This window comes from Drosophila takahashii, chromosome 3L, assembly GCF_030179915.1.
Source record: "Drosophila takahashii strain IR98-3 E-12201 chromosome 3L, DtakHiC1v2, whole genome shotgun sequence".
Lineage (NCBI taxonomy): Eukaryota > Metazoa > Arthropoda > Insecta > Diptera > Drosophilidae > Drosophila > Drosophila takahashii.
This window is the reverse complement of record NC_091680.1, coordinates 14,746,559-14,774,366: the sequence shown is the minus strand read 5'-3', so window position 1 is coordinate 14,774,366 and position 27,808 is coordinate 14,746,559. Positions and strand designations below refer to the sequence as shown.

The window sequence follows — 27,808 nt, the reverse complement described above, 5'->3', positions numbered from 1 at the left end:
GGGATAATCCCGCCACGAGGACCCGTCGCGAATCTTTTATGGACGCATAAACCAGCGGAGCTAGCATTTATTGGCTCTCCACTCGATGCGGCTTTCGATTTGCGGTCTAATCAAACAATAAAAGTCTCGCTTATCTACGGTTCGACTCGGATGATGCGCAATCATTAAATCCCCTGGAATGCAATTGCATCTTTGGTGGACTCTACAATCGGGAATGTCGAGCGTTACTTTTACGATAATGGCAGATATCCACAAAGCCACTTAGACGGGGACATGATCAAGGAAGAGATTTTCGGGGAGATAAGATAGGCTTAAATTGGAGGACATTGCATTAAAATAATATTTATGGGAAGTGGGGGCTAATCAAGTCTTAATTCGGATAATTAAAGAAGTCTATTTGTGTTTACTACCAATTTAATAGTATTTAATTTAAGTTAAATTACTTGTTTAAGTATCTTAAATATCTCTACATCTTGGAAATTATAAGTAATTTTATTCAAACCAATTCAATTTAACCACGATTAATTATGCATTATTTAATGCAATTATTCCTGGGCACTCATGTCATGTGAGTCGAATTGCCTGCCCCATTATGCACTAAATAATTTCAATTTCGTGACAAACATCCGCCCGAAATGGGTTTAGTTAAACACATAATTGAAGGCAATTGGCGACTCCCCTTTCGGTTTCCCAACCAATCATATTTGGACTCCTTGTTACCAAACCAAACCGAACCCAACCCTTCTTCGGAGACAGATACACCACAGACTGAGTGCTCTGCTCCCTGAAACCAAATTAATTGAAGTTTAGTCGAAAAGTTGACAGGCAGTTCGGAAACTTCATCATTGGCCAGCTGTTGCTCCTTCTGCCGCTCGGCTAATTGTTTTAATGAATTCGTTGCGGTTTTCAGCAATTTGCATGCAACTTTTCCATTACAAGAAGGGGCAGATGAGTATGCACCACGTGTGTTTGTCATTCGGCGGAGAAAAGAGAAGGTTACTACCTGTCACGTTGACGGTTTCCCGACATCACCGAGCTGCCAAAACGAGCTGCACACGCAAATTGCTAATTGAATTTAAATTGCACTTTAATTTGATGAGCGACCCGAGATGATAAATTGTGCAAACGCCCTGCCGAATCGCTGACCGCAACAATTGAGAGCGAATTAAGGATTCGACATGCCACTTTCACTCTGCCATGACGAGTTGCAAGTTGCCCGTTGCACCACCACCCCATACTGAACCACCCAACCCCCCGTTTTCACGGCTCTGTCTCGCCCACGATTGTTTGCTGCTCTCATAAATTGCAACCCATTTAAAGTGGGCAACCGGTCGAGTGCCATAATTTTTAGCTCTAATTGCGCCACTGGAAAAAGGAAAAAGGGGACTCGCGACTTGCAACCGAGACTCTGGTCGCAGTCAATTTAGCTATTTTTGCGTTTATTTTTCGTTTAATGAAATTACAAAAAACGCCCGTCGCATGCAAAGGAGCCCCAGCCGCATTCCCATGGAATGAAGTCAAAGGGGTGAAGTGGGAGAGGGAGTGGAAGTGGGTGCACTGCATCCATCGGCAAAAACCCGTGCATGAGCACATGAGCAGTTGGCACCACAAAGCGCCCATTAGTGCGTTGGCGTCGTCGACTCTGCTTTACTTTACTTTGCTTTGCTTTTACTTTGCCATGCTTTGCTTAACTGCACTGGGAACAATAAGTGGGCAGTTAAATTAATTAAGTACGAAGCAATAAAATGTTAAATATATAATTAATTTAAATAACTGATCACTTAAAAACTAACATTTTAATGTCAATATACAAAAGGTGTTTGTAGAGTAGGTAGATCATTAATAAATGTAGTTAAATCAACTTTTATATCAATTGAAGTAAATTGTTCATTTTTAAAAATGTTGAAGGTAATTTAATTAGTGGAAGTAAAATAATAGGTAATTAATTTTTCCAATTAGTTATTGGTTACTTGAATAATTTTTTAAAATGGCAGGGTAATTATTTTATAGAATTTCGTTATTAAATTAAAATACCTATTGCTTTTTAAGGAAACCTAAAGCTACGATCAGAAGACCAAATTATTTGAAAAGCATTTATTAGATCATTGATAATCCCACTTCTAAATCAATTAAAGTTTATTGATTAATTTATAAAAAATGTTAAACTTATATAATTTAATTTGTGTAAATAAAATAGTATGTAAATAATTTTGCCAATGAATTTTAAGTTTATTTACGTTATTAGACCCCTGGAAAAATACTAAAAATTGTCAAGTACTTGGAAATGGAAACTGTAAAAATACTTATCAATAATTTTGAGAAAATAGATAGGCCGTATTTCAGATAATACAATTTCGTTTTTAACAAACCTTAGTACCTAATTTAAGATTCTTGTTTAGTTTACACCATTTATCCAAGTGTATTTTCTTACTAAGGTTTGAAAAATTTTAGTTTAGCTTTGCTTACCTTTCGCTGGGTTTTCGTTTTCGAGCCGCCTCCGTCTGCGCTCTCTTCGTCTGAGTCTGAGGTAATCCCCATTATTAGCGCAATTAGTGCAACCGCCCTGACAGTTGGATGGGCAATGCCGAAAGCGCATTGTTGGGCCCTGAGTTATGTACCCACACTCATTTAGCGAAATGCCAATGTGTTTAGCACTGATTGGGTGCCGCTGCAGCCAAGCAAAGCAAAGTCTATTGAATGTGCTAGATGTCGAGATGCTAAGAGGGGGCAAATAAACAGGCGATTGGGCTTTGATTGAAAGTCTCGCGTGGGGTTTTCACTTACCCACCAAACGAGTGACTTCCCCTGATTAATTGCGGCTCTTTTCCCATTCTTTAGCTGGTTATGGCAAATTAGAGTAAATGTTGCTCCACGGTTAATTATCAATATTATTATCATTAGGTTAATCGCCATTCGTATGGAACTAACGAGCCATAATAGTTCATAATTCGCTCCGATGAGTCTGCTGCTGCTGCGGTGGTAAACAAACACCTGTTCGTTTGGGGCAGCGGGATTTTTGCATTAACATTCCGATGGCTCACATCGCTCTTCAGCCCGAGGGACGATTCGCCATAATCGCATAATCGCCATGTGCTGCACTGGAATACGGAATACCGAGAGTGCACCACCCGCCTTTTTCACCTGGTCCACCTCAATTACGAGCTGCTCCTGACAGGCAGCGCTACGTGACACAGCCCACAAGGAGGCGAAACACCTGATGCGGTGGTGGAGGTGCTGGTGGTGGTGCTGGCTACCGGTAGGAGCACCACCGAACCACCCAACCCACGCCAATGTCCGTTAACCGCATAACTTGTTGGCGCTGACAACGACAACGGGATTTTGAACACTGATAAAAGCGGACAACTGGGTGGTTGTGGGTGATATTGGTGGTGCGGCAGCCGAGGAGCTGGGAAATCAAGAAAAACCATATTTAATAAAATGACAGTGGCTGTCAGACGCCGTCAAAAGAAATACATTTTGCTGGCCCGACGGGTTAACTTGGCTTGCGAGGCACGAGCTTTTGGCCAGCAGCAACCGCAGACAGTTACAAAGTTACAAAGCCACCCGCCGCAGCAGCAGCAGTCATAAAGCAAACCAGACGGCCAAAACAATGCCAGTGACAATCGACGATTATTGAACATTGTGTATTATTTGTTGTTGCATTTTGTCATTCTGTCTTGTCGCCTGTCCCCTGCCCCTTTTTCACCCCCTCTTGGCCAATTAATATTAACGTGGGCGTGCGCCTTGTTTTCAATAACCCGCCGAGCGTCTGATGAAGGAAATGTTATGCAAGGCAGGCACCGATGGATCCTATGTCGTAACTCCGGCTTAAGTGCGCAGTTAGGAGGTGTTCTGCCATAAAAAGCAGAAGATATGGTCAACAGATGTCCGCAAGATGGATTGGCCGGGGAAAAAAGGAGAAGGATTTGATGTGTGCGATATGCTAATTGAGATGGACATGAGTGGGCAGTAATTTGTGTGTGTTTGCCAGAGGTATTAGGTAATCCGATGAATGCAAGATTACAAGAAGAGTTATATCAAAACGCATTCAACAGGCGTCCGGTGATTTAATGTTAGACATGATAAGGCACATTAGTTGCCTCCTCTTGTCCCCATTTTTATTTCTAATTCATCTAACCCCTTTAAAAACTTTTTAATCTCTTCATCAAGTCAGATAGTCAGTTAGTCATTGAGTAAGACTTAAGCATCTGTTATTTGAGGGGCATTTGAAACGCCTTCGGAGCGAAAAGGTGCCTGGAAACCAGGTTAGATCCCAGATAGTCGTCGCCAATCGGCAATTGTTGCTTTTGCGGCGGCAACTTAAAATTATCATAACCAAAAATTATGGAAAATTCACCAGGAGATGGAGAGAAATGCACAAAATACCGAGGGTATGCGAGTGCAAATGTCTAAAATTTGCAACAAGCCAAAATCAATTGCTGGGCTGGCAAAACAACTACAATGGCTTTGTCAAAGTCGCGGCGAGGATGCAGCTAGGAAAATTGCGTTAGAAATCTGCAATTTATATTGCATTGCCCCGCACACAACGGCGCACAAAAGAGCGAGTCCCAGGCCGAAAACATAAATGCGAGGCGGGAAAACATCCCAGCCAGCCATCCCAGGTCCCGCAGGTCGAATCTCGAAAACATTTGAATGCTCTTCAGGAGAACTGAATAAAATTATTAAAAGGAAAATAGTACAAAGTCGAATATCCAAATAAAACGTTAGTAAAATAAAGTAACTAAAAAATATCTGAAATTTTATTGAAAATAAAAAATATGTCTTTATTTTATTTCTATTTTTATAAATTCTAAACATTTTCAAAGACTTCAGTTTTTAAATCTTGTTAGTAACAAGTTGTTACAGACGAATTGTTTTATTAATAAATTGGTTAGGGACTTCCAAATAAATATTTCCTGAGAAGTATTCATATTATTGTAAAAATTCAAATATTGTAAAAACTGTTAACTTCGTTTTATGTCCAATTCCAAAAACATGGAATATAAAATATCTAGAATTTTCTTTTTTAAATTTTATTATAAAACCAGGAACTTTGGATAGAAACACTTTTTTCCCAAGCAGGTACTGATTCCATCCTCTTGCCAAGGTACCCATCCTCGGAGGTAGCTGCCACGTTCGATAATCGCAATTGTTTGCAGCTTGCGCGGCTTGCCCCAACGCATTCCGAGGTCCGCTGTCGTCGCCATGGTTGCCAGGTTGTTCGGTCGGTCGGCACAGGAAACATTGGAAAATTGAGCATGGAAATGGACGACGCCACCAAAAACAAAAACAAATGCCAAAGACTGGCGAGTGAATAACAAAAAGTGAAGAAGAGGAATGGCCGGCGACTGGCAGCGGAAAACCTCTTCATTGAGCTCCCATGATCCCAGATCCTCGCCAGCTCAAAGCTCCCAGCTCGCATCCTCCTGTCTCATTTCGTATGCGCAAGGCGTTTGTCTGGTCGAGGAGAAAGAATTCCAAGTGGCCAGGAACCAGAACTTGGCCAAGAGCTCTTCTACTCTCCTACTGCCAATTTGTTGGCCCAAACTGGAGCAATTATTGCCGTTTGCAGGGGAGTGGGTGCTGACTTCCAGAGCGTGTGGGGCAGACCATCAACATCAGCGCCGAGTGGCCAAATCGATTCGGTACGCATCTTCCTGCCACTCGCAAGTTGCAACATGCAACATGTTGCGGAAACAGCGCGCAAAATTGATTTGTTGCCGGCTGAGTGTTAATTGCCAGTCCACGACCGAGGTCTAAAAACAAAAAAGGAGGCGGACTTGGACATGAGCTAACTGTAACTCGGGCTGCCGGAAAATCTGGGCCACCAGACTGCCAAGTGGGCGTGGCGTGGACTGCACTCACACTGGCCCACAAAATGCGGCAGCAGCAATTATGAGCGTACGTGTGCGAATGCGAATGCGTTGAAAACTCACAAATTTCTAATGATGATATATGGTCGGTCGGTTAGGAATCAGCGGGGCAAGGCTATCAAATTAACAAGATCATCGCTTCCGGCCAGCAATTGCACGAATCCCGGCATTGCATTCAATTGACTTGCGCATTAATCTCGGAGGAACGGACGATCGGACAAGCGAGAAGCCTGCTCCTGGCTTTCCCACAAAATTTATGCCGAGGCGACGACTTTGATTTCACGTCAAAACTCATGGGTGTACGAATGCATCATTTTGATGGTCATCATCAGTCTCTGACTATCAAACAATCGAAAAACCGCAAAAAGAGCAAGCAAATGCACTTGGAAAAGGATTACTAACAATTTAAAAACGTTTCCATAAACATTTTCTTCTTATTTTATATCGAAAATACTATTTCATATTATAAATATTATTTTTTAAGTATTGATTTAATTGATATCTTAAAACAATTGCAAATGAAAATGAGAAAAAATGTACTTTATAAACTTACTAAATTATTAAGAATAGGAAAAAATCTTAGATATATCCCTTAAATATTTATTTACTTTTAAAGAAAATGCCATAAAAAATAATAGGTAATTCTTTGATATGTACAAAAAAATCTGGGACATTTTCTAATATTTTTTCTGAGTGCCGCATGTTGCTGCTGGGACAGCGTTGCACGTTGCCAACAATTACCCGGGCCAGGTCCGCTGACTGCTACAAATTTCAGGCGTCTCAGCCAGCGACAGCAATCTGCACTCGGCCATCTAACAGCAGCAGCAAGAGCAACTGCAGCAGCAGCAAGAGCAACTGCAGCAGCAGCAGCAAAAGTCGGAATCAGAGCTGCAGTTGCCGTCGCGATTGCAGTTGCAGCGAGGAAGTTGCAACCTGTTTCTGCACTTGACCATGCAACTGGTAACCAGCAAGCAGCAACATGTTGCCGAATTGACAATTTCGCTAGGCTTGAGCAGGCAGCAACTGTTGTTGCTGTTGTTGCTGCTGCCGGAGTTACTGTTGCCGTTGTCAATTGTCAGTGGTTTTTTTTACTGCTTGGTTCTCCCAAAGCCTGGTTTATGCAAATTGCAATGAATTTCCATGGCCTAGCTCGAGTTCAAGTTCCAAGTGGGCGTTTGATTTCAATCGCTGGCATTTTCACATATCCACGGCCATATGTTGCTGGTGTCGACAAACGGATCCGATCCTCCGTCTCCGTCTGCCTGGCTTTTTGTATTAACGGTTTGCCATTTCGATTTTATGTTTAGTTATATTTCAGGCTGCTCGTTATTTTTCATTGGATTCTCCTTCATATTTGGCCTCTTGATCTCGCTGCCTCCAATCTTCAGCTGGCGATCATTAGGGAAAATCATTTTTCACCGCACGTCGCACATTATTCGTCCCCCTCAGCAGCTTTCAATTTGTCGATCGCCGTGTGTTGATATTTTCCAGAGCCACGAAATCCGTCCATCGATCGCTTTTCGGGGGCCATTGCCACCGCATTCCTGGACATAACGTAACTCTCTCGAGAGTTCTGGGCGGTGGCCAATCTATCGGATGTATCGCCTACGCCTTGTCTCTTATCGCGTAATTTGATCTTAATGCTCGTCGTGTTTGTTTATGCTTCGTTCCCCAAAAAAAATTAATCTTCCACACTTGAGGGGCTAGTAATATTCAATCGATTTATCGTCTGCTTGTTGCCTGTCAAGTGAACGGCATTAGAGCCATCAGCAGCGATGTCAGCACTGTGACATTTGAAATTGGGCATACGGGATTGGGAATGGGATGGGGATTGGGATCGGGATATGGGTAAGTGTGCGTGAGCGGACTCCCGGACAGACTGTGGGATTTGTCGATAAAAAAATTCATTATTTGTGGTCAAATATCAGAAGGGGAGAAATCGACGAAGGGGGATTAGTTGGTAGGTCATTAATATATTTAATTACTCTTGGTTAAATCAACTGGGAATTGAACATAATTATATTAGCGGGGGTGTTCTTATCGCATAAAAATGTCATGGGAATATTCATACATAGAAAAATATATTACCTCGTTTTAAGAATGATAAAAAACGCTAATATTATTTTAAGTACAATGAAAAATACAACATATCTTTCAACACTTATTTTCGCTGATTAAATTACCCGAAAATGTCAAGATAAATCCCTATCGAATTTCCCGTGAAGTACAAACACTTCCATCAGCATGTATACCCCTGCTATCCGATTATCTCTACAGGGAATAATTATGCATTGCAGCTATAATTTCAACTGCAGCTCAAGTCGGCATTCAAATGCAGCGCACGTCGTTGGGGTCGTTAAAAATCGAACACGCACTCGAACAATCGAGTCACATTGATCTATGTGCGTCGTTCGCATGGCATATACTACACATATGATTTACGATTGAGCCATGAAGAATGTCACGACTTAATGGGCTTATCGGCACCAGGCCGCAGCAATCTGAGCAACCCGTTCGGACCGAAATCAATCTGAATGCCCCATCCCATCGCCCAAACTCCAGAGATTCCATGCACTGCGTGCGGTCTAATTATTTTATGACAAACCCAACTTGTAGGCGGCGAACCCCCCTGGGGGTAAAATATTTCAATTCGACTGGCTGTGGTTGGCTAATTAAAATTTCAAGCCTGCTCCGTTTACAATCGACATAAAAATCAGACGCTGCAATGCATATTTATGCATTTGATTTATGCCACAAATAATAAATAAATAAATTAAAGTTTGGGCAAGCACTTCCCGCTCGTTTTTCCATCGGGGCGGATTCAAATTCGAGTTCGAGTGACACCAGCTCCGCGGGGGAGCGTTCCACCTGACTAACACTTGCGTTTTTACGATGCCCCAGACCAGGAGGCACACATAGATCAAGTGGCCGGGCCAAGAGTTTACGGCCCTGCTCCGGGAATCGTTTAACTTTGATTTCGGATTTCTGATTTATTTGCCCAAGTCGCAGGCAAAATGCATCTACGAGGCTGCCAGCGCCCGGGGTCATAAATTTCCTTATTTCCAGTGGGTTTTGGGTTCTGGCTTTTCCGCCCGGCGCTGCATACTTTTTCTCTTCTTTCATATCAACGGTAAAAACTCACCATAATTTTTAATTGCACAAATTTATGGCCTGGCTGAGGGGCGTCGGTCGCATTGGCCCAGATGATGGAGGGCCTCTCATCCCGGCAACCCAGCATCCCGATGACGGCGTTAGCGGTTCTTTTGTCCCCAAAGCTATGACCCATCGGTTGACCATTTTACAGCCGATTTATTTGCGTCCGCGGCAGATAAATAGCCGCCGCGGCAACTCGAACGACATCCCTTGATTCTGGCTCAAGCGGCGCTCGGCTGGCCATTAAAATCAAATAAAATCAATGCTTAAAATTCGGCTCTTTAATGAATAGTCGAGGGCCATAAATCAGTAATCCATACGAGTTCTGCCCACATTCACATTCGTCCGCCTGCCAATAAAACTCACTGTAATGATGCATTTATAAAAATGTTAAAATGTTTGCTTTCTTTGTGTAAACGCCCAGCGAGATATTAAAATTAATTTAACAGGCCAACAAAATGCCAGAAAATCAATGCGTATACAATACGAAATGAGGCTCATTTGGGAATGTTTTCGAGGACCGGGGAAGAGGTGAAACCCGATCCGGCAGAAAGCTCGTCACTCTTTGGCCTGCATCCTTGGCTGATATCCCCTTTTGGTATTTAAACTCTGACACTGTTTTCTGTTTTCGCTGGCATCGCAGGCACTTGCCTCTGTTTTAGATAAAAAATATTTGGCATAAACAACGCGAATAGCAACAGCACAGCGACAGGAACAACAACTGCAGGATAGCAGAGGAATTCCCCGCCATTTCCATACTCCCTATACTATATGCGATAGCTATAGGATCCCAGCTCTGGGGGCTCATATTTCAATTTCGATTTTTGAAAACGATGTGCGAGCTAAGCGCAAACAAACAAGCAAGCCAAAGCAAACAGATAAACAGCCAAATACATTGAATGAGTTTATACCGAACATGTGTATATATGCATAATATGTATAGCTGCACTGGGAGAAAATAATGGTAATGATGCCGCGGAGTAAAGGAAACATATTTGTTCAATGGAAATGTTATTTTTACCCTTTTTAAGAAAATACGTTATCAAGTAATATAAACTGCCACAAATATTTTTAAAAATTCAAATTTAAAATTGAACTATGAATTACTCCTTAAAGTGTTTTTGCAAAACTATAAACTTAAAATATAATTTCCAGGATTAATAAACTCCCTTGGCAAGTAATTTTTTAAAATATTTGAAATAATTCACACAAAATAGGTTTAAACTTATAAACAGATGGAAGTAAGAATTATTTGTATGATATTTTTATTAAATTAAATTTACCTGAAATATTTTTGCAAGTGTTGCTTGGATGTTGCTCACATATCTATGCGTTGTGTCCGACATGGGATGCGACACGGATGCGACTCGGAATTGGAGCTGGGAATGGAATCGAAACGCGGCGGATGGCCTGCCGTTTGGCGAACGTGAACCCAAGGGGAGGATTGGAAGGGATAGGGATCGGCTGCCGTTCGCACAAACGCATTGCAACTTTGGCCCTGGCAGTGCCGATGTCGCCGATGTCGTTGCGAAATGTCCAAAAATGAGGCACAAACATGCGCATGAATTTTGCAACTTGCCACAGTCACAGCCGCAGGTTCAGCAGCAGGACTAACAAGTTGCCCCCTGCTAGAATTGCTGTTTCGGCCAGGAAATGCAGCGCAAATAAATGAAGCAGTGGCAGCAGTGGCTTGACCCTCGTCCGCCAATATTTTGGCCATTTGTAATTTTATATTTTGTGCCTGGACATGTTTGCATTTTAGATTTGCCTTATTGGAAATTCTATCTGGAGCAGGAACATGTGTTACCGTTTTCGATACGTTTGTATTTATTTTTGTTTTCTCCTTTTTTTTGGGCCAGCACGAGACTTGCAGCTGTTGCCCGGGACTAAGGTGTTTGGGCCAACACCTTAATGGCCCGAAATGAGCCAGGGAGATGCCTAAACTTTGGCTAATTGCCAGGCGGGTCGTAGACAAGTGTGGCTTTCGCGCCCCGTGGGGCACAAAAAGCAGACGCCGCAGCACTCAGACACTCAGACAGTCAGACAGTCGGGCATTTGCATAAACATGCAACGTGTCTAATACCCGGAGCGAGGAGATGGACCAGACTAGGTCCAGACTTCCGGCTCAAGGCCAACACAACTACAGTTCAGCTGGATTCCTCTAAGCAGAACCCTTTAAAAGTTCTCATTGAAAAAGCAATACGTATACGTTGTTTGGTTCTTCAATAAAATATAATAATGATGTTTCCAAATTTCCTATACTTAAGCAACCACATTTTTTAAGCTTAAGGAACCATAACACACACCTTCTTCTGTTTCTAATGCTAGTTTTTCCCAAGGAATTTTCGTCTGCAGGGCCATAACAACAGAGATTCAATTAACAGCCGAGACGGACATGAAAAGGGCGTGGCCCGGCAAATAAAACTAAGCAGGAACTGCAGCTTTCGGCCTTCATTTGGAGCCAAAGTTCCTAAGGTTCTATCTTCCCAAAACAAAAACCCTTCAAATTAGAGCAGCTTCCTCTTGGCCCTGGCTAAACATTCGAACTTGAACCTGCCAGTAAAAACTACCTACCGCATTTCGTGGCTGGCATCCGAAAATGGACAAAGTCAAAGTCAACGTTCGGCGGCATCTCGCAAGTGGCGTTTTGTCAAATATTTCCGAACAGTTTGTGTCGCTGGAGGACTGGTTTTTGGGCAAACGGGGCTGGCGGCGGGTGAGGCTCTTCACGACTTTTATTTAATGAATTTCGCAAATTTCTGGCGGCAGCATCTCACGCATGCGAATGGCTCTGACTTCACCCAAACCCCAGAGCCAAACAGAACTTGTCTCCGCCGTACACAATGTGCAAATAATTGTCTCAATTCTTTGGATTCCGAAGATCTGCAAGTTGCACAGCCCCGAGAAACTGAATGAGTTCTGTTTGGAGAGAGACGGCGATTATCGCTTATCTGAGTGTTTTAGGCGCCTCTGGGGAAGATACAAAGGCCTATGGAAATTGCAATAGCTCCCCAGCTCGATTAAAGGTTCCTCATTCCCGGACCATCATTCCGAAAAGTCATCAAAAAATATTCCATTGATTTGCACACCGAACAAGCCTAGTTCGTTCCGCGAATTCCATTCCCATTCGTTCATTTAGGCCCGAATCACTTTGCGTAGCTTTTCAGTGATACGCAAGTTAGTGCACTAAGAAAAAAAAACCTTTTTATGATTACTAACAATTGGATAAATTAGGTTTTCTTTAAAGATTAAATTTTCTTCTTCAAAAAAAACCTACAAAAATATTTTTCAGTGTACGTAAATTACTAGAAAGAGATGAATCCACTGGGGAAGGAGAGAGAGAGACTCATTCGGTTCCTCCAGAATGAATTGCCAAACGCAGATGACAATGAGCCGGGCCAACATGGAGGAACCTGGACAAAACGACACGAGACGGCAGGAACAGTGGCTCAAAAAAATGCTCGCACAAATCGAAAAGGAACGAAAACAGATACGAAACGAAAAACAATCGCCGTCAGTTCAGTCAATTCGAATGGGATTCGGGGTATGCGCGACAGGTATGCCTATGAAAACGGGGCTCAAACTCCCGACTCCGGCGACTCCGGGCTAAGAGCTGGCGACAATTTTTCAATTGTCTGCCGAAAGACTTTGGCAACCACGGAGGTCGTCGTCGTCGTCGTCGACGATTGTTTTATTTTCTTTTTTTTGCCAACCAATGCCGCATTGCTCACATAACCGGCAATGAAAAGCGCCGCAGCATTGCAAGTTGCATATAAAAATCTGTTTTCGACTGCGACTTGTTAATTGCGCACATCGCGAGGGGGGACCATTTAATTGTTGTCGCAGCTACTGTTGGCTGCCTTGAACCTGGCCTGAACCAGCTAACTGAATGTCTGGCCCAGGTTTTGGGATCTCTTTCTGGCCCTGGCCCTGGCCCTGAGTTTCCCAATGGCAAAGGGGCCCTATGCGTGGGCAGCTCCAATTACGCGTTCATACGAGGCACAACTACAGCACCTCCCGCAGCGATGGCTCACGCTTCAGCTGGTTTCGACTTCTGAGCTGGCTTACAAGAGCGAGGACGCGAGAGCAAAACACCGGCACCAGAGCAAACGAAAACAAAACTAATTAATAAATTAATTATGCCATTACAATAATACATACACACACCACCAGAGGAGCGACCCCGAGACTCACGCACTTTAATTATGAATATTTTCATGCTAAAATATGCATGCACTTGCCGGAGTAAAGCAGGCGAATGCGAGAGGTGGTTACAAACAGGGTAACAAGCGAAATTTAAGGGGTAAACGGGTTACCTAGGCCTAATGTGAGAGGCAACTAAGTAGATCCGTTTTAGATTAGTTGTTAATTAATATGGAAACTCAGAAAATTAGAAATACTGTTAGAGTAAAAAGAACAGGAAGTGAAAAACATGTTTATGTGTTTGGTAACAAACATATTTTGATGAATTGGAATTGAAAATCGGTAAATTGTTTATACATCACGAACTGATATCTAATTAATAGTCAAAATTTGAAATCTCCCTTGCTTGAAGCCTTAACAATGTCAAACTTTGTTCACCGATTTGATTAACATTTCTCTCTGTGACCTACAGGGTACCACCGCTTCGAAGCCCTAACCACCCCTTGGTTCTTGTTGTTTTGGTTGTTTTGGTGGTGGCTGCCGCTGCTGTTCCTCCAACGGGAGTTGACTTAATTAACCGCCCCAGGTGAGGCTGCCGCTACCGCTTTTCATGGAGCGGGTTCAGGTGGGTTCAGGTGAGGTCGCACAGGGGACAGCGGCGGCAGCAGCAGGTTGGCTTCGTTTTGACATGGCTGCGTTTTTTTGGCAGCTAATTAGTGACGTTTGAATTAATTAAATACCAAAAAAGGCAATTTCATGGAAATTTTCCCAACGATTCTCAATTTGCATTTGTGGAGTGCAGAGCGCTCGGCCATGGCGAGCCATTTAGATGAAATCTATTGCATTTTATTCGAAATTTTATTCCCATGTTAACAGTTCTATTATCCTTGCGGCTATATCGGCCAGATACCTCCTGCACCCCGATTTGCTAGACCAGCGAACTGCGAGAGCCGCCGTATGATAAATCGCAGCATTTACGTGTGTGCGCCCAGGCAAATATATCAGGCGGGCAAGGTCATAAATATTAATTGTGTTTCGGCGGAGGGACTGGCGATGGAGTTGCGAGCACACTTTAACACTGAAAGAAAATTTGTATAAAAAGATCTTTAAACTTCTAACATTTTTGATTATAACAATTTTACATGACATTGATTAGTGAATTTCCATTTATTAACAAGCCTTTTTGTTCAATTTATTAGATTAATTAAAAAACTATCATTTTATTATATTATATGACATTTTTTTTACATTACAACATTAGGTAAAAAATGTTCTATAGATAATGGTTTAATTTTAAATATTTTTTATGAATATCATACAAATAAAACTATTTCTAAAACATATCCATCAAATAAATTTATGTGAGTTTGATCATTTTATTTGATCGTCTAAATATAAATAAATCAAGATTCCAATGGGTAATATTCCTGTAATTTTCCATGTGCACGGGGAGTGGGTTCGGGACCTATCCTTAGTTTGCATGTCTCGCCCGTTGTGTTGCTGTGTTGTTGTATTGTTGCGGTGGCCAGTGCCCGTTGGCTAGGTGTTGTTGCCCGCTGTTCCCGGTCCGATGCCATTATCAATCGATCGAACGCGAGCTGCATTTGCTTAGCGGTTTGCGCATGAACGAGTCCCAATCGAAGGCAAATACTCGTACATCGTACATCGCATATTGCTAATAAATATTCAGCGTTCGAGTGGTGCGGCAGTGGATTATGTTGTGATGGCGCACCGATGTTCTGGCCCCGAAACACCGAAAACACCAGTGACAAACTGTAGTATCTGTATGGCAAGTATGGCAAGTATGGCAAATGTTTGCAGAGCAGCCAATGGCCAATAGATATGTATGTCCGCCAAACTTTCATTAGCCCGGGTCGAACTTAAAGCCAGCTTGAAGTCGCCTGCAGTCAGGAGTTATTCATAAACAGTATGGAGCTTGGAGTGCCGTAGAATGGAGTGGAGTGGTCGAGTGCAGTCGAGTGCTGCTGTGATTAATATCCCTGGAATGCAGTTTATTGTTGCGCGACGACAACAGCAACGGAGCAGCGAAGCTGCTGTTGTTGCAGTCCACTGGGGGCTGTGGGCGGTGGGTTGGGGGCGTGGCAGTGGGAGACACATGGCAGGAAGGTAGCACCAGCACATGTGCTGGGGTCATAGCAGCCAACGGAACCCACACTGCAAGTAAATAATAATAATATTTTGGGATCCAAGCCAGTGCTATTGCTAATTTAAACCTTATGTTTCGATCTTATCAAAGCACCAATTTTTAACTATAACAAATAATAAAATTAACTAAAAGAGGCTAAAAATATAAATATAAACTTTAATCTAAGTATATTATAAGGCATTAATATTATTTAATAAATTGCATTTATGAGCCTAAATATGTTAGAGATAATAATATATCATATTTCTCAGTGCAGCAACATTATGAAGAGGATCGCATATTTTTCTAAGGCCGCGAGGCGACGCAAATTTGTGTGCATTATGTTTTTTTCTTTTTGTTGTATTTTCCTGGAGTTTCTGCAGTTTTTGTTTTTTTTTGTTCGGTTGCCTCTAAGGTTTTTCCTCAGCTATTTTAGCTCAGTTATAAATTACGCCGGTATGTGTGTGTGTTGCATAATCTGAGTGCTGAAATCTTTGGCATCCACTTGAGAGCAAATGCAAACAGCGCTGGAGAGAGAGTGAGACGAGGGCATCTCTGGAACCTATTGTTCTAGAGGCCCCCACAATGGAGCCGGGAAATCTGGGAGGAGGGTGGGGGATAGGGGGGTCTGAAGAAGTTGCTGCAGAATGACCGCCACTCTCATAATAGAGTCATAAAATTTTAGTGCGCCGCTTGGCCAACTCACCGCTCAACCCGCGATATCGGGGAACCCCCGTGGCGCCTCGGAGTCACAGCCGTTTCGCTTTGTTGGCCATTGTCCCGGCCATTTACTCGGACCATAGAAATATATAATTGTGATTAATTATACGACATAAAAGTGCTTTAGATCCAGCATTTTGATGCATTTATTAACCGAAAAATCACTCGGAACTCGAAACTCTCCACTGCGCATTCTCTTTCGGCGCTGGATCTATTATCAATTGTAATAAAAGTTGGCCTTTCAAATTTCAGCCTGGCATTATATGGGGCGTTGCTGCTGCCGCGGGCAGTGAATCGGGGAGTATTTATGGATTAGCCACGATATGGGCTAAATCCAAATAAGTAGTTGTGAAAATTGATAGCCACCTTGATCCCATCAACAGGCATCTTAAGGTTAAGTTTATTTGCTTTTCAAAAATTTATTGGCTTTACCAAATATTCATAGGATAATTTACTACAATTTAAAGACGCTACATACCAATACTGAATCCTGAATGATGTTTACAATTTCTGGTTAGTTTTTTGGTTTTTTTTTTAGAATTTTAATTGAATTATTTACGTATAATATTTCTAAACATAAAAATTTGTAATATTTTTATTTCGCATTAACTTAAAGAAGTTACATTTTTCAATAATATATTTATTAATTGACAAATAAGTTATGGCAGATCTTCCCCTACTTGAATCATGCCATCCCGCTTTTGTGGGGCAGATATTATTTCAAAGAGCCACGTTAGACCATCTAGTCTCCCTAGGAGAAACCTTAATTGAGTTCATACGGCGCATTTTTGATTGTCAGCGTTGTCATGGCCGGCGGACGAATCGCCGGCGGACAGAATGGAGGTACATCGCGGCACAGGACAGAATCAGAATCAGAATCCCAGCGACAATGGAGCAATGGAGCACTCGAGGAGCTGGCTTCGTTATCACACAGAACATGGCAGCACATGGGAATTGCGGCCGCCTGGTGACGACTGCACTCTGGATGGCGGATGGCAGGGACAATGGATGATGGGCAGGGAGTAGGGAGCAGGGAGCAGGGAGCCTTGGGGGCAGGAACTGTGTAGAGGCAGCAGTAGCAGACTCTGAATCCGAAACAGAAACAGAATCCCTGACAAGAGCAATCCATCCACAAAGGCAAAGGCATTTCATGCTCATCAAATGCGTTGACATTGAACAATTGCGCGTAATGTTGTCGTACACTTGACAAGCGCGCAAATTGTAGTGCTACCTGTACTTGAGCCGCAATTTTAGCTCAAAGCGAAAGCTGAGCCACCGGCATTGGCATCGGCGGTCCCAAAATCGATCTACGTTTGGTCTAGCCGAAACTAGCGAACTACCAACTACTTTTGATGGAAATTGGCAAAGTTGTCTGTCTGTCTGATTGCCGCGACGTTTGTCGTTTGCCGTTTGCTGTTGCGGCCTTAATGAAGCGGACGACATTCACCGGACAAGCTCCGCTCGTTGCCACATCCACATCAACATCCAGTTTCCACATCCACTTCGAAGGCACTCGCCAAATATGCGGCGACAAGTCCTCGCTAAATGCTATCCAGATTAATAAGTCCGTGTGGGTGATGTGAGCATGAGCCAGAGCCACATGTGGAGCGAGATACGATAGTAAAAGTCAAAAGTCGCCCCGTCCCTGACGTTCTAGGCGATATGTCTGTCCACACTCAAACCAAATCTATCTATCTTTGAGATACCTACACACAAAAAAAAAACTTGGTAAAATCAACTGTAATAATTGTCAAACAGGCCCCAACCAGCAAAATTGTCAATTCTACTAAGTAAATAGTCATTTCACAACAACAAAATACACACAATTAGCAAAGACACAAACCCAAAGCAAAAACAAAATACACGTAACTATTTTAATAGTTACGTAACTATCTTTGTTGGTCAATTTTACCAAGCAAATTTTTTTGTGTGTATAGATAAATCTACAAGAAATGGTTTAAAAATAAATTAAACTAACTAGATGAGAAATAAACTCAATTACTTAAGGATAGGGTATAATTATTTAATCTGACTTTGTTAGAAGTATAAAATATTGTGATATTTAGAGGTTACAAATATTTTTCAGATGAAAAAAAGTAATATATCTATTTCTTAAAAGGCCCCCTGGAATTTTAGCTAATTTTCAAACTTTATACTATCAACTAAAGTATACAGACACAACAGACTACAAATGATTTCTCAGAGTGCATCCAACCCCCTGCTCCCCCACCTTCCATTTTGAGGCTACCAAATTTGGCCAAGGCAATATTTTGTTCGTTTGGCAGGCCGTTAGAGATTTGCAAAAGGTAAAACTGTAAAATGCATTTCGGTTTGCCTTAAATGGAGCGGGGAAAAGTCAGCAGAACGCACGATAACGAAAGAAAAGTGCAAACATTGTTGCAGAACCACCGCGCCGAGTGTGCAAATTTGCCTTTCGATGGCCCGGCCAGAAATCCGAAGACTGGCGAAATGCATTCGAAACTCGGCAATCGGCTCCAAACAACAAACAACAATGGGGCAACAATGGCTGAGTGGCAACGAGGAGGAGGAAATCTGCCCGGCTCGATAATCGCCTGGCACTCGAAGGCTGCTCCTATGATTTTAAGTGGACGTTATTCCGGAGTATTCGCCAATAATTGCAGTTGCAAATATGAGTTTTCCCATTCGCATTTCGCCATTTCCCATTTCCCAGGCCTTGGCAGCTGCAAAGTTCTCGGCCGGCAATTGCCGTAATGAGCAATAAGTTCCTTAGTTATTTATTCAGTAATTCCACACCTCGTATGCGTAAAAAAACGGTTCATAGTTCCAGGTCACTCGACACACTCCCAGTATTTGCGTTGCATTGAAACCGAAAGATGACCGAACGGAAAAATGGAGATTGGGATCGATTGTGGCTGCCGTTTTGTGAAGGTTGGGCTGTTCTCAAGGATCCCCAGGCTCAATCCCGGCATATTGTCGCCTACTGGACGCGGGAGCAAATTAAGTTAGATTTTAAAGGAGCCCATTACCCAGTTTGTGATTAAGAATACCCTTACATAGGGCCTTGCGTTTTTACACGAACTCGGAGGAACAGCGTCAATCCAAGAATGTAGCCTGGCAAACTTATATCTTGTTCTCACTGACGGTTAGTCTGGCATCTTTGCTGTATGGCATACCCGAGTCCCTGGGTGATATTGTCAATCTGGGACGCGATCTGGTGTTCTCAATAACGGTTCGAGATATAAAATGTTTTAATTCTAGACTGATATTAATGTCAACTTAAACCTAAAAACTCCCAGTGCATATTTATTTTCTTTAGATTGGTGTTCTTTGCCCGGTATGCCGATGACGTGGACATGGTAATCAATGCTCTCGAGGACATTCATCACAGGACGATAAGCGGGCCGGGAAGTAAGGAAGTGCAGGCCACCAAGCGGTTGCATTTCCTCTTGTTTATGGCCCTGCTCGTTATCTGGCTAACTTTTCTGGTTCTTTTTATTCTGATAAAGATGTCAACGCCCTTTTGGATAGAGTCACAGATATTGCCCTTCCACGTCGCCTGGCCCTTTCACTTGCACGATCCTAGGAAACACCCGATTGCCCATGCCATTATCTTTGTCACTCAAAGCACCACCATGCTGTATTTCCTGATTTGGCTCGGCATTGTGGAGAATTTTTGTGTGTCCATTTTCTTTGAGCTGACCTCTGCTCTAAGGGTCCTTTGCATCGAGCTGCGAAACCTGCAGGAACTTTGCCAAGGTGACGAGAATAGGCTGATCATAGAACTACATCGACTGACCAAGTTTCATCAGCAAATCATCCTGTAAGCTTCAGAAAATATTTAAGATATTTTAGATATTCAAGATAATATTTAAGATATGTTTAAAACATCGATCAGAAACATATTTCTCTGCGTTTTAATATAAATGAGAAATTTATTTTCTAGAAAATGTATTTTAAATATATCTAAAATATCGATATATTACTACACCGATATCTAATATGCCTATCCTTTTTAAAAGTCTTTCAGATCGTTGCAACAACATTTTCAATATGGCATTTATCATGCAAATGCTGGTAAACTTCCTACTTGTCTCATTGTCACTTTTTGAAGTATTGGCTGCGAGAAAGGATCCTCAGGTGGCAGCCGAGTATCTGGTTGTTATGCTGATGACTCTGGGTCATCTCTCCTTCTGGTCGAAATTCGGAGACATGTTCTCCGAGGAATCTGAGCAGGTGGCCCTGGCTGCCTACGAGGCATATGACCCGACTGTTGGCTCCAAAAACATCCATCGGCACTTTCTTTTCTTCATTCAGAGAGTGCAAAAACCGCTTTTCATGAGTGCCAACCCTTTTCCGCCTTTTAGCTTGGCGAATTACATGTTTGTAAGTTAAGTTCAGCGCTGCTCTTTTGTTTTTATTTAAAGATCTTCATTTGCAGATTCTAAAGCAGTGTTATTCAATTCTAACGATTTTGGCCAACACACTGGATTAAAGCAAATATGTTATTTTGCGATATTTCGGCTGATTTTTTATTTATTTGTATATTGTTTATTTAATTGCTAAACAATTGGCTTGTGAAAGAATAGCATTAATTCACTTACCGCTTTATTAAATCCCTCTCAACTCTTAAAATTAAATCGACCATTTTGGGCCATTCGAAGAAAGTTCTGCAGAGAGCCTGCATTTTATGCATGCGACCCCAAAAGGTCGCCACTGCACTCGTTGCAACTGGGAAACATCGAAGAGTGGTCCAAACCCGCGGAAGATTGGGCTCATAAATTGCAATTGTGTGTGCAGCTCGAACTGGAAGCTGGTTTTTCGTTCAGACCGACGGTTTGTTGGCTGCTGGTTGTTTAGTGGCTGGCGTTTGACTGCTCCGTCATTAGCTTGATTGAATCTTATTGTTGGCAATTAACCTTCGCAGCGATGGGGCCAAGCGTCTGAGGGTCTGTGGGGCTACGATCCTGACATTCTGCCACATGGACGAGGCGAATAACTTCATTTGCCACGACAACATGTCATCTTCCTGGGCCACTCTAATTGCCAACGACAAGCAGGCCCAATTAATTAGCAAACGCCAGCGTATTAGGCCAATAACCAATATCCAATTTACCAACATTTGCATCTGCACGAGTGAAAACCTGTAAGTCCCGGCCTCGAAAAGTGAAAAGCATACTGCATTTTATTCGGAATATGGAGACAACAATTTAAAGCAGTGGGCTTTACTGGCAACCCGCTGAAAATTCGGTTAAAAAAATATATTTTGTAATTAAACAATATGTTTACTTTTAATGCTTTAAAATACTACAAAAATACAATGCAAAATTCTATTCCAAAAAGTTATATCCAAGCCTGAACAACAAACTCCATTACTTGGCCCGCTGAACTTAAATTGTTGATTGGAATTTCGATACAATTTTTAATTTGTTCACTTTTTTATTTTTTTATTTTAGCTATTCTATTTTTAATCCCACTGTGCGGCGACAGCAAGCGATTTGTCAGACTGTAGTTTCTTTTTTCTCGTTGTGGCTCATTTAATACCTAAGACCACTTCCTACTTACATTTGAATATTCGCCATAGCAATTGCAATTGCATTTCGCTTGTGTTTATTTACTTAGACGACTCCTTCAGAGCCCCCCGCAGCCCCCGAAAGAGCCGACTTCTTGGCCGTTTTCCATCTAAATTGCATGCAGCGCCTTTGTCATGACATGACAGCAGCCTAATTCATCATTATGGTTACACAGGACCGACTGCATCGATGAAGCTGAAAACCGGGGGATCGGTTGCGGTGGGAATCGGGGACTGGGGATTGAGGATTGCGGATTGAGAGAGTTTTGTCGCGACTTTCGCTAGACGGTTGGCCCGAGATGCAGTTGCAAAGTTGCCAGTTTTGCATCTGAACAGCGATCTCGGTGGACTTGGACGCGGCGACGTGATTCATTCATGCGCAGTAGTTGGATTTTTCGCTTGCATGCAGCTGGCAACGATGATGACGATGATAATGATGATGCATGCGCCCGGGCTTAGGAGCTGGTTAGATTTACCGAGGAAGCGGGGCTAAGATGCACTTTAGAAGGCAAAAGTGCACTGTCGATAGGCTGATGATTCGCCTGTCGACATTCAACGAGCCGGGCCAAGACGACGACATTATCGTCGGCAGAAGTCAGGGATGTCAGTGGGAGAAGAGTTCGGGAAGAGCTCGGTTATTTGTATGGTTTATTATCTCCGCACAATATCGCTCATTGTGGGGGCTTGTCAAGGGGGCCGCGGGAAAGTTAGTTATTGAGGGCCCAAGCCTCTCAAAGTGAAACTTCTGAGACGCACAGTCAGAAGTATGAATCTGACTTACGACGCAGGATTTAAATGGGTTCAAGCGAAGTCAAGAGGTGCACTAAAAAGGTTTTTAGAAAATCTAAAAAAATAGGTGATGCTGGCCTAGATAAAGAATACCATCTAGCACAAGTACTTGACTAAGCACTAATAAACTAATTAAATATTAAAGTATTATTCCTCTATATGACTTCAATCTTAACTTAAATTTTACAATTGCACTTGTCTTAAATTAAAAGAGGTTATTCTAAGAATTTAGAAAATGCGATTGACTATCAGAAACGACATCTTGATTACCTCGATGGGCTTTATTTCCGCTCATGTCAAGCGAAACGCCGCGAGCAGCAGATTCTTATCGACTGGCCGAAATCGTGTGACATTGTAAGTCGCCGAGAATAAGCGACCCAGTTAACAGACCGCTTTTCGTACACCCAATTTGCTGACATGCGCCGATTCCCGCGAAAACAGCGAAAAGGTGTCAGACATTCGGTCCGGATTCAGTGGCCGGCCTCTTAATCATCGAACTCGAACCGAACAGCTAACTGCAAACAGGACAAATGCCATGCACGACTTCATTATTAGGCAGCCCCATATGCACATCATCATCGTCGTTTTCGTTGCCATGGACTCGTGACATGGCCACCAGATTGGGGCTAGTCTGGCAGCTAGCTGGCTCTCTGATTAGTTTTCCACAGCTCCACGGCTGCTCGGCTCATTTCCCTCTCATCAAGACACGAAAATGTCCCTCAAATTTGTTCGTCAACGAGGAGCAGCGGGTCCATTAAATTCCTTCTGTGGTTTTCGTTGGGCTTCTGTGGGGCTGTCGCTAATGAAGTCATAAAACCGCATGACATTTTCGATGCCTCCGAGGAAAGCCCCACGGATCTCACTTTTTTGTCATACGATCTTGTTGGTCTCTTGTACACACACTCGCGTACAATTGCTGTCCTGCTGTCCGGGGCAGTTCAATCGTTCCAATATGCAAATGCCCCATTCACCCGCCGCCACCCACGATCGGAGGAAAGGAAAAGAGCGAGCGATCCATATGACCATATGTTCATATCAGACCCCAAATCTTTCGCTTTCGATTGCGCCGAGCTGCGCCCTCCGTCCAAAGCACCAAAAACTCAACTCCAATCCGATCCACTCCACTCAACTCACCTCGACTAAGCCCGGCTTTATCTGCATTTCATTTCGTTTCGCCGGCTACGCTTCGTGCTGCAAATATGCAAAAATGCTGCAATCTGCGGACAGCACGTTCGGAGGGCCTTTCGTGTCATAAATGGCATAAATATTCCTTCTTGACCGGGCAACCTAAATATTTCCAGCTCTGTTGTTGCACAGATGCTGCTTTCCTCTCCACGCTGGGTTGGGGTGAAGGAAAAAAATCATTTTATAACAATGCGAACTTTCACTTTTTTCGGATTTCGGCAGATCTCCACCGAAATCGAAATTAAATCGTTTTTCATTTTTATGTGTTGGCGAATAATTGATGACTCAGGTTATAGGAAGGTAAAAAATAAGGAAATATGCAAGAACTAATTCCATATGTAAATTTGTGAAAGCGATTAGAGTTTTACAAGGCAGATGTTAAGTTCTCGCCCAGTAATTGCAATAAATGACCATAATTAGTTTCTCATTAAAACACAAGAAAAAAAAGTAATAAAAATATTTTAACTTTTTGTTACGAATATCTAGATAGCTAGATAGATAAATAAATTACTTTCTTAGATTTTTATCAACTTATTTTTCTTTGACAAATTTTTAAAAAATATTATGGCATTTAAAGTTGATTTTAAATTTTTCCAGTGCAAAGCCAAAGCTGATATCAAATAGGCAATTCTAAGGGTGATTTACTTGCACTCGATAAACAGAAGAGCTTCGCAATGGACTTTCGTGGCAGTTTGCATCGCTATTTAAAACTTTACAAGGACGGTTATAAGGTTTTTCGGGATCCCCGATTGGAGTCGACGCATTCCACGGCCTTTTACTGGAGGGAGCAGATGAAGTCTGAGTAATATTAAAGTATTAAAGGCTAAAATCTATTTCGCACCTTATTGCAGAGCCATGCTTTTATACACGACCTCCGAAGAACGTCTATTACCCTATCGTTCCATTTGGCACACTTTTGTGTTTATTAAAGCTGTGGTCTTTTTTGGAACAATTATTTATGGTCTAACTGAATCTGTAGGCGACAGTGTTGAAATGGGTCGAGATATTGCTTTTATCATTGGAGTAAGAAAGACCTACTAACTTTTAAAGCGGGCCAAAATAACCCAATTCCTTTTATGCAGACATTTTTTATTGTTTTTAAAATTTTTTATTTTCAATGGTATGGCGATGATCTTGACGAGGTGATCAACGACTTGGAGGCATTTCATCCTTGGGCACTGGAGGGTCCGGGAGCTGTAGACTTTCGACCTGGCAAGCGTTGGTACTTCTTGATGGCGTTTTTTATGTCTTCATCTTGGGCCTTCTTCCTGTGTATTTTTCTCCTACTACTAATAACGTCACCAATGTGGGTCCAGCAGCAAAACCTACCCTTTCACGCGGCCTTTCCATTCCAATGGCACGATAGATCCTCTCACCCGATCACCCACGCCGCAATTTATTTGTTTCAGAGTTATTTAGGGGCATACGCTCTTACCTGGCTGTTATGTATCGAGGGACTCTCTGTGTGCATTTACGCGGAGCTAACTTTTGCCATTGAGGTTCTATGCCTCGAACTTAGGAACCTACACCGCAGATGTAATGGAAATGAACAGCTTAGACGGGAGATGATTCGCCTGGTCAGGTTTCATCAGAAGATTATCGAGTGAGCATTAAAACTGAGATATTCCAATCTTCGTTTACTAACACCATTTCTTTTAGAATTTTAGATCGTATTAATGACGTTTTTCATGGTACCCTTATTATGCAAATGTCAGTAAACTTCTCCTTGGTATCCCTTTCGGTTTTAGAGGCCATGGAGGCCCGAAAAGACCCCAAGGTGGTGGCTCAATTTGGAGTCCTGATGTTGCTCGCCTTGGGACATCTGTCCATGTGGTCGGTGTTTGGAGATATGTTATCCCAGGAGTCATTGAAAGTAGCGGAGGCTGCTTACGATGCATATGACCCCACTAAAGGATCAAAAGATGTTTATAGAATCCTCTGCTTAATCATTCGACGTGCCCAGGAACCGCTGATCATGAGAGCCAGCCCCTTTCCTTCATTTAATTTAATAAACTACGCCGCTGTAAGTTCCTCAGTTCAAAATACATGCCTTTATGTTCTGCACTTATTTTTCCTTTTCAGATACTCAATCAATGCTACGGAATCCTCACATTTTTATTAAAAACTTTGGATTAAAGCCAGAATATTAAACTCAAATTTATATAAATATTTAGATACATACAATAAAGGAAAACTAAACTTTATATGAGTCTGTTTTATTCTGTATTGGTCAGGATTATGTTATAATACTTTTTATCATGGGTTTGCGAGTTAAAAATGCATAAGCTATACTTATGCCAATTCGCAGATGATATTTGCCAAGCCTTTATTTCCTAAGAATAAGATACACATATACGAGAACTAATTCCATATGCAAATTTCTAGAAGGAATTAGAATCTTTCGAAGCAGATGTTAAGTTTTCGCTTGGTAATTGCTTTAAGTGGCCATAATTTTTTGCTATAGCCACACCGGGAAAATTTAAATACACATAGTTTTATAAGAATTAGATAGAAATTTGTAATTTTGATGTGTTTAAGTAAACAGGAAAATATTACAAAATATTAAATGTTAATTTTGATCTAATATTAATTTAAAATATTATTTAAGAATTTCGTAATCGGAATATGGACGTGTTTTATGACAAATTTTTTTTTCTGTGCACTCTTGGATTATATTTAATAGGTCCTCTCATTGTCTCAAATGGGCACTCCAAAAACAGAAGCGTTTCGAAATGGACTTACGTGGCAATTTGAATCGTTTTCTAATATTTTATTTCGATGGTTGGAAGGTTTTTTGGGATCCTCACCTGGAGTCTAGGCATTCGCCAGTATACTTTTGGAGGGAACAGATGAAGTCTGAGTGACGTAGAATTAAAATCTAACTTAAAAATCTATGTTAAATCTGTTTGCAGAGCAATGTGTTTATACACAACATCCGAGGAAAGACTATTGCCCTATCGATCTGTTTGGCACACTTTGGTGATTATCCAAGCTTCCGTGTTATTTGGATCAATGTGCTACGGCGTAACTGAATCGATAGGAGACAGTGTTCAAATCGGTCGGGATCTGGCTTTCATCATTGGGGTTAGAAAAAGCTAAAGTGTTCAAGAACATATCAAAAACTAATATGGTGACTTTCAGATATTTTTTATCGTTTTTAAGATGTACTACTTTATTTGGTACGGCGATTCCCTTGACGAGGTGGTCGATGATCTGGAGGCCTTTCATCCTTGGGCCCAGAAGGGTCCTAATACAGTAGATTATCGAACTGGCAAGCGCTGGTACTTCTTGATGGCCTTTGTTATATCGACATCTTGGGCCTTCTTCCTGTGTATTTTTCTGCTACTACTAATAACATCACCCATGTGGGTCCAGCATCAGAATCTTCCCCTTCACGCGGCTTTTCCCTTTCAATGGCACGACAGGTCAAAACACCCCATCATCCACGCCGTATTCTATTTGTTTCAGAGTTACTTTGGGGTATATGCCCTTACTTGGCTTTTGTGCATGGAGGGATTATCTGTATCCGCATACGTGGAAGTAACTTTTGCCACCGAAGTTTTATGCCTCGAACTTCGCACCCTTAATCGGAGATGCAATGGAATCGAACAACTTCGAATTGAGATGAATCGCTTGATCAGGTTTCATCAGAAGATTGTTGAGTAAGCATTAAAACTGTTAAAACAATTGTAAGTAAGCTATAGAAATGTAATTTTCTACTTAGAATTTTAGATCGGTTAAACAGCGTTTTTCATGGGACCCTTATCATGCAGATGTGCGTTAACTTTTCCTTGGTCTCCCTATCTGTGTTAGAGGCCATGGAGGCCCGAAAAGACCCCAAGGTTGTGGCCCAATTTGCCGTTCTCATGCTGCTCGCTTTGGGCCATCTGTCCATGTGGTCATATTTTGGAGATTTGCTATCCCATAGCTCGTTGAAAATCTCGGAAGCTGCTTATGAGGCATATGACCCGGCTAAGGGATCCAAAGAGGTTTATAGGGATCTCTGCCTAATTATTCGACGTGCTCAGGAGCCTCTGATCATGAGAGCCAGCCCCTTCCCTTCATTTAATTTTATAAACTACGCCGCTGTAAGTTCCTTAAATTCAAATATATGCAATTATATGCTATATAATTGTTTGACTGTTTTTCAGATACTCAATCAATGCTACGGAATACTCACATTTTTATTAAAAACTGTGGACTAATTGTAAAACCATCAGCACTTCCCATGAAATAAAGCAAAACAAC

The 27,808-nt window shown here is 42.1% G+C and overlaps 3 protein-coding genes and 1 long non-coding RNA gene across 5 annotated transcripts in view; 3 read left to right on the top strand and 1 right to left on the bottom strand.

The window, feature by feature from the left end:
- Or65a (Odorant receptor 65a) overlaps window positions 1-20,560 on the top strand; it is a 50,976-nt gene extending 30,416 nt beyond the window's left edge. Inside the window, exons 1-5 of one of the 2 annotated variants that reach the window (XM_017155008.3) lie at window positions 18,691-19,018; window positions 19,075-19,246; window positions 19,314-19,837; window positions 20,037-20,400; window positions 20,456-20,560. In XM_017155008.3, coding sequence (XP_017010497.2) covers window positions 18,891-19,018; window positions 19,075-19,246; window positions 19,314-19,837; window positions 20,037-20,400; window positions 20,456-20,509 — 1,242 coding nt within the window. In that variant the 5' untranslated portion in view covers window positions 18,691-18,890 and the 3' untranslated portion in view covers window positions 20,510-20,560. Of the gene's footprint in view, window positions 1-18,690; window positions 19,019-19,074; window positions 19,247-19,313; window positions 19,838-20,036; window positions 20,401-20,455 lie in introns of those variants that run through there. The other variant, XM_070215123.1, reaches the window with a different exon arrangement.
- LOC138912997 (uncharacterized) lies at window positions 1,423-2,882 on the bottom strand. The gene is made up of 3 exons (XR_011418561.1): window positions 2,785-2,882; window positions 2,467-2,717; window positions 1,423-1,696 (listed from the first exon to the last, which is right to left on the bottom strand). It is a non-coding gene; the product is annotated as an uncharacterized lncRNA (long non-coding RNA).
- Window positions 20,561-24,234: 3,674 nt separating the features above from the next.
- Or65b (Odorant receptor 65b) lies at window positions 24,235-25,696 on the top strand. Its single transcript, XM_017155043.2, has 5 exons — window positions 24,235-24,356; window positions 24,412-24,583; window positions 24,643-25,163; window positions 25,220-25,583; window positions 25,643-25,696. The coding sequence occupies exons 1-5, from the start codon at window positions 24,235-24,237 to the stop codon at window positions 25,694-25,696; spliced, it is 1,233 nt and encodes a 410-aa protein (XP_017010532.2).
- Window positions 25,697-26,292: 596 nt separating this feature from the next.
- Or65c (Odorant receptor 65c) lies at window positions 26,293-27,765 on the top strand. Its single transcript, XM_017155042.2, has 5 exons — window positions 26,293-26,414; window positions 26,473-26,644; window positions 26,702-27,222; window positions 27,285-27,648; window positions 27,712-27,765. Exons 1-5 carry the CDS (start codon window positions 26,293-26,295, stop codon window positions 27,763-27,765), a joined length of 1,233 nt encoding a protein of 410 aa, XP_017010531.2.
- Window positions 27,766-27,808: the final 43 nt, after the last annotated feature.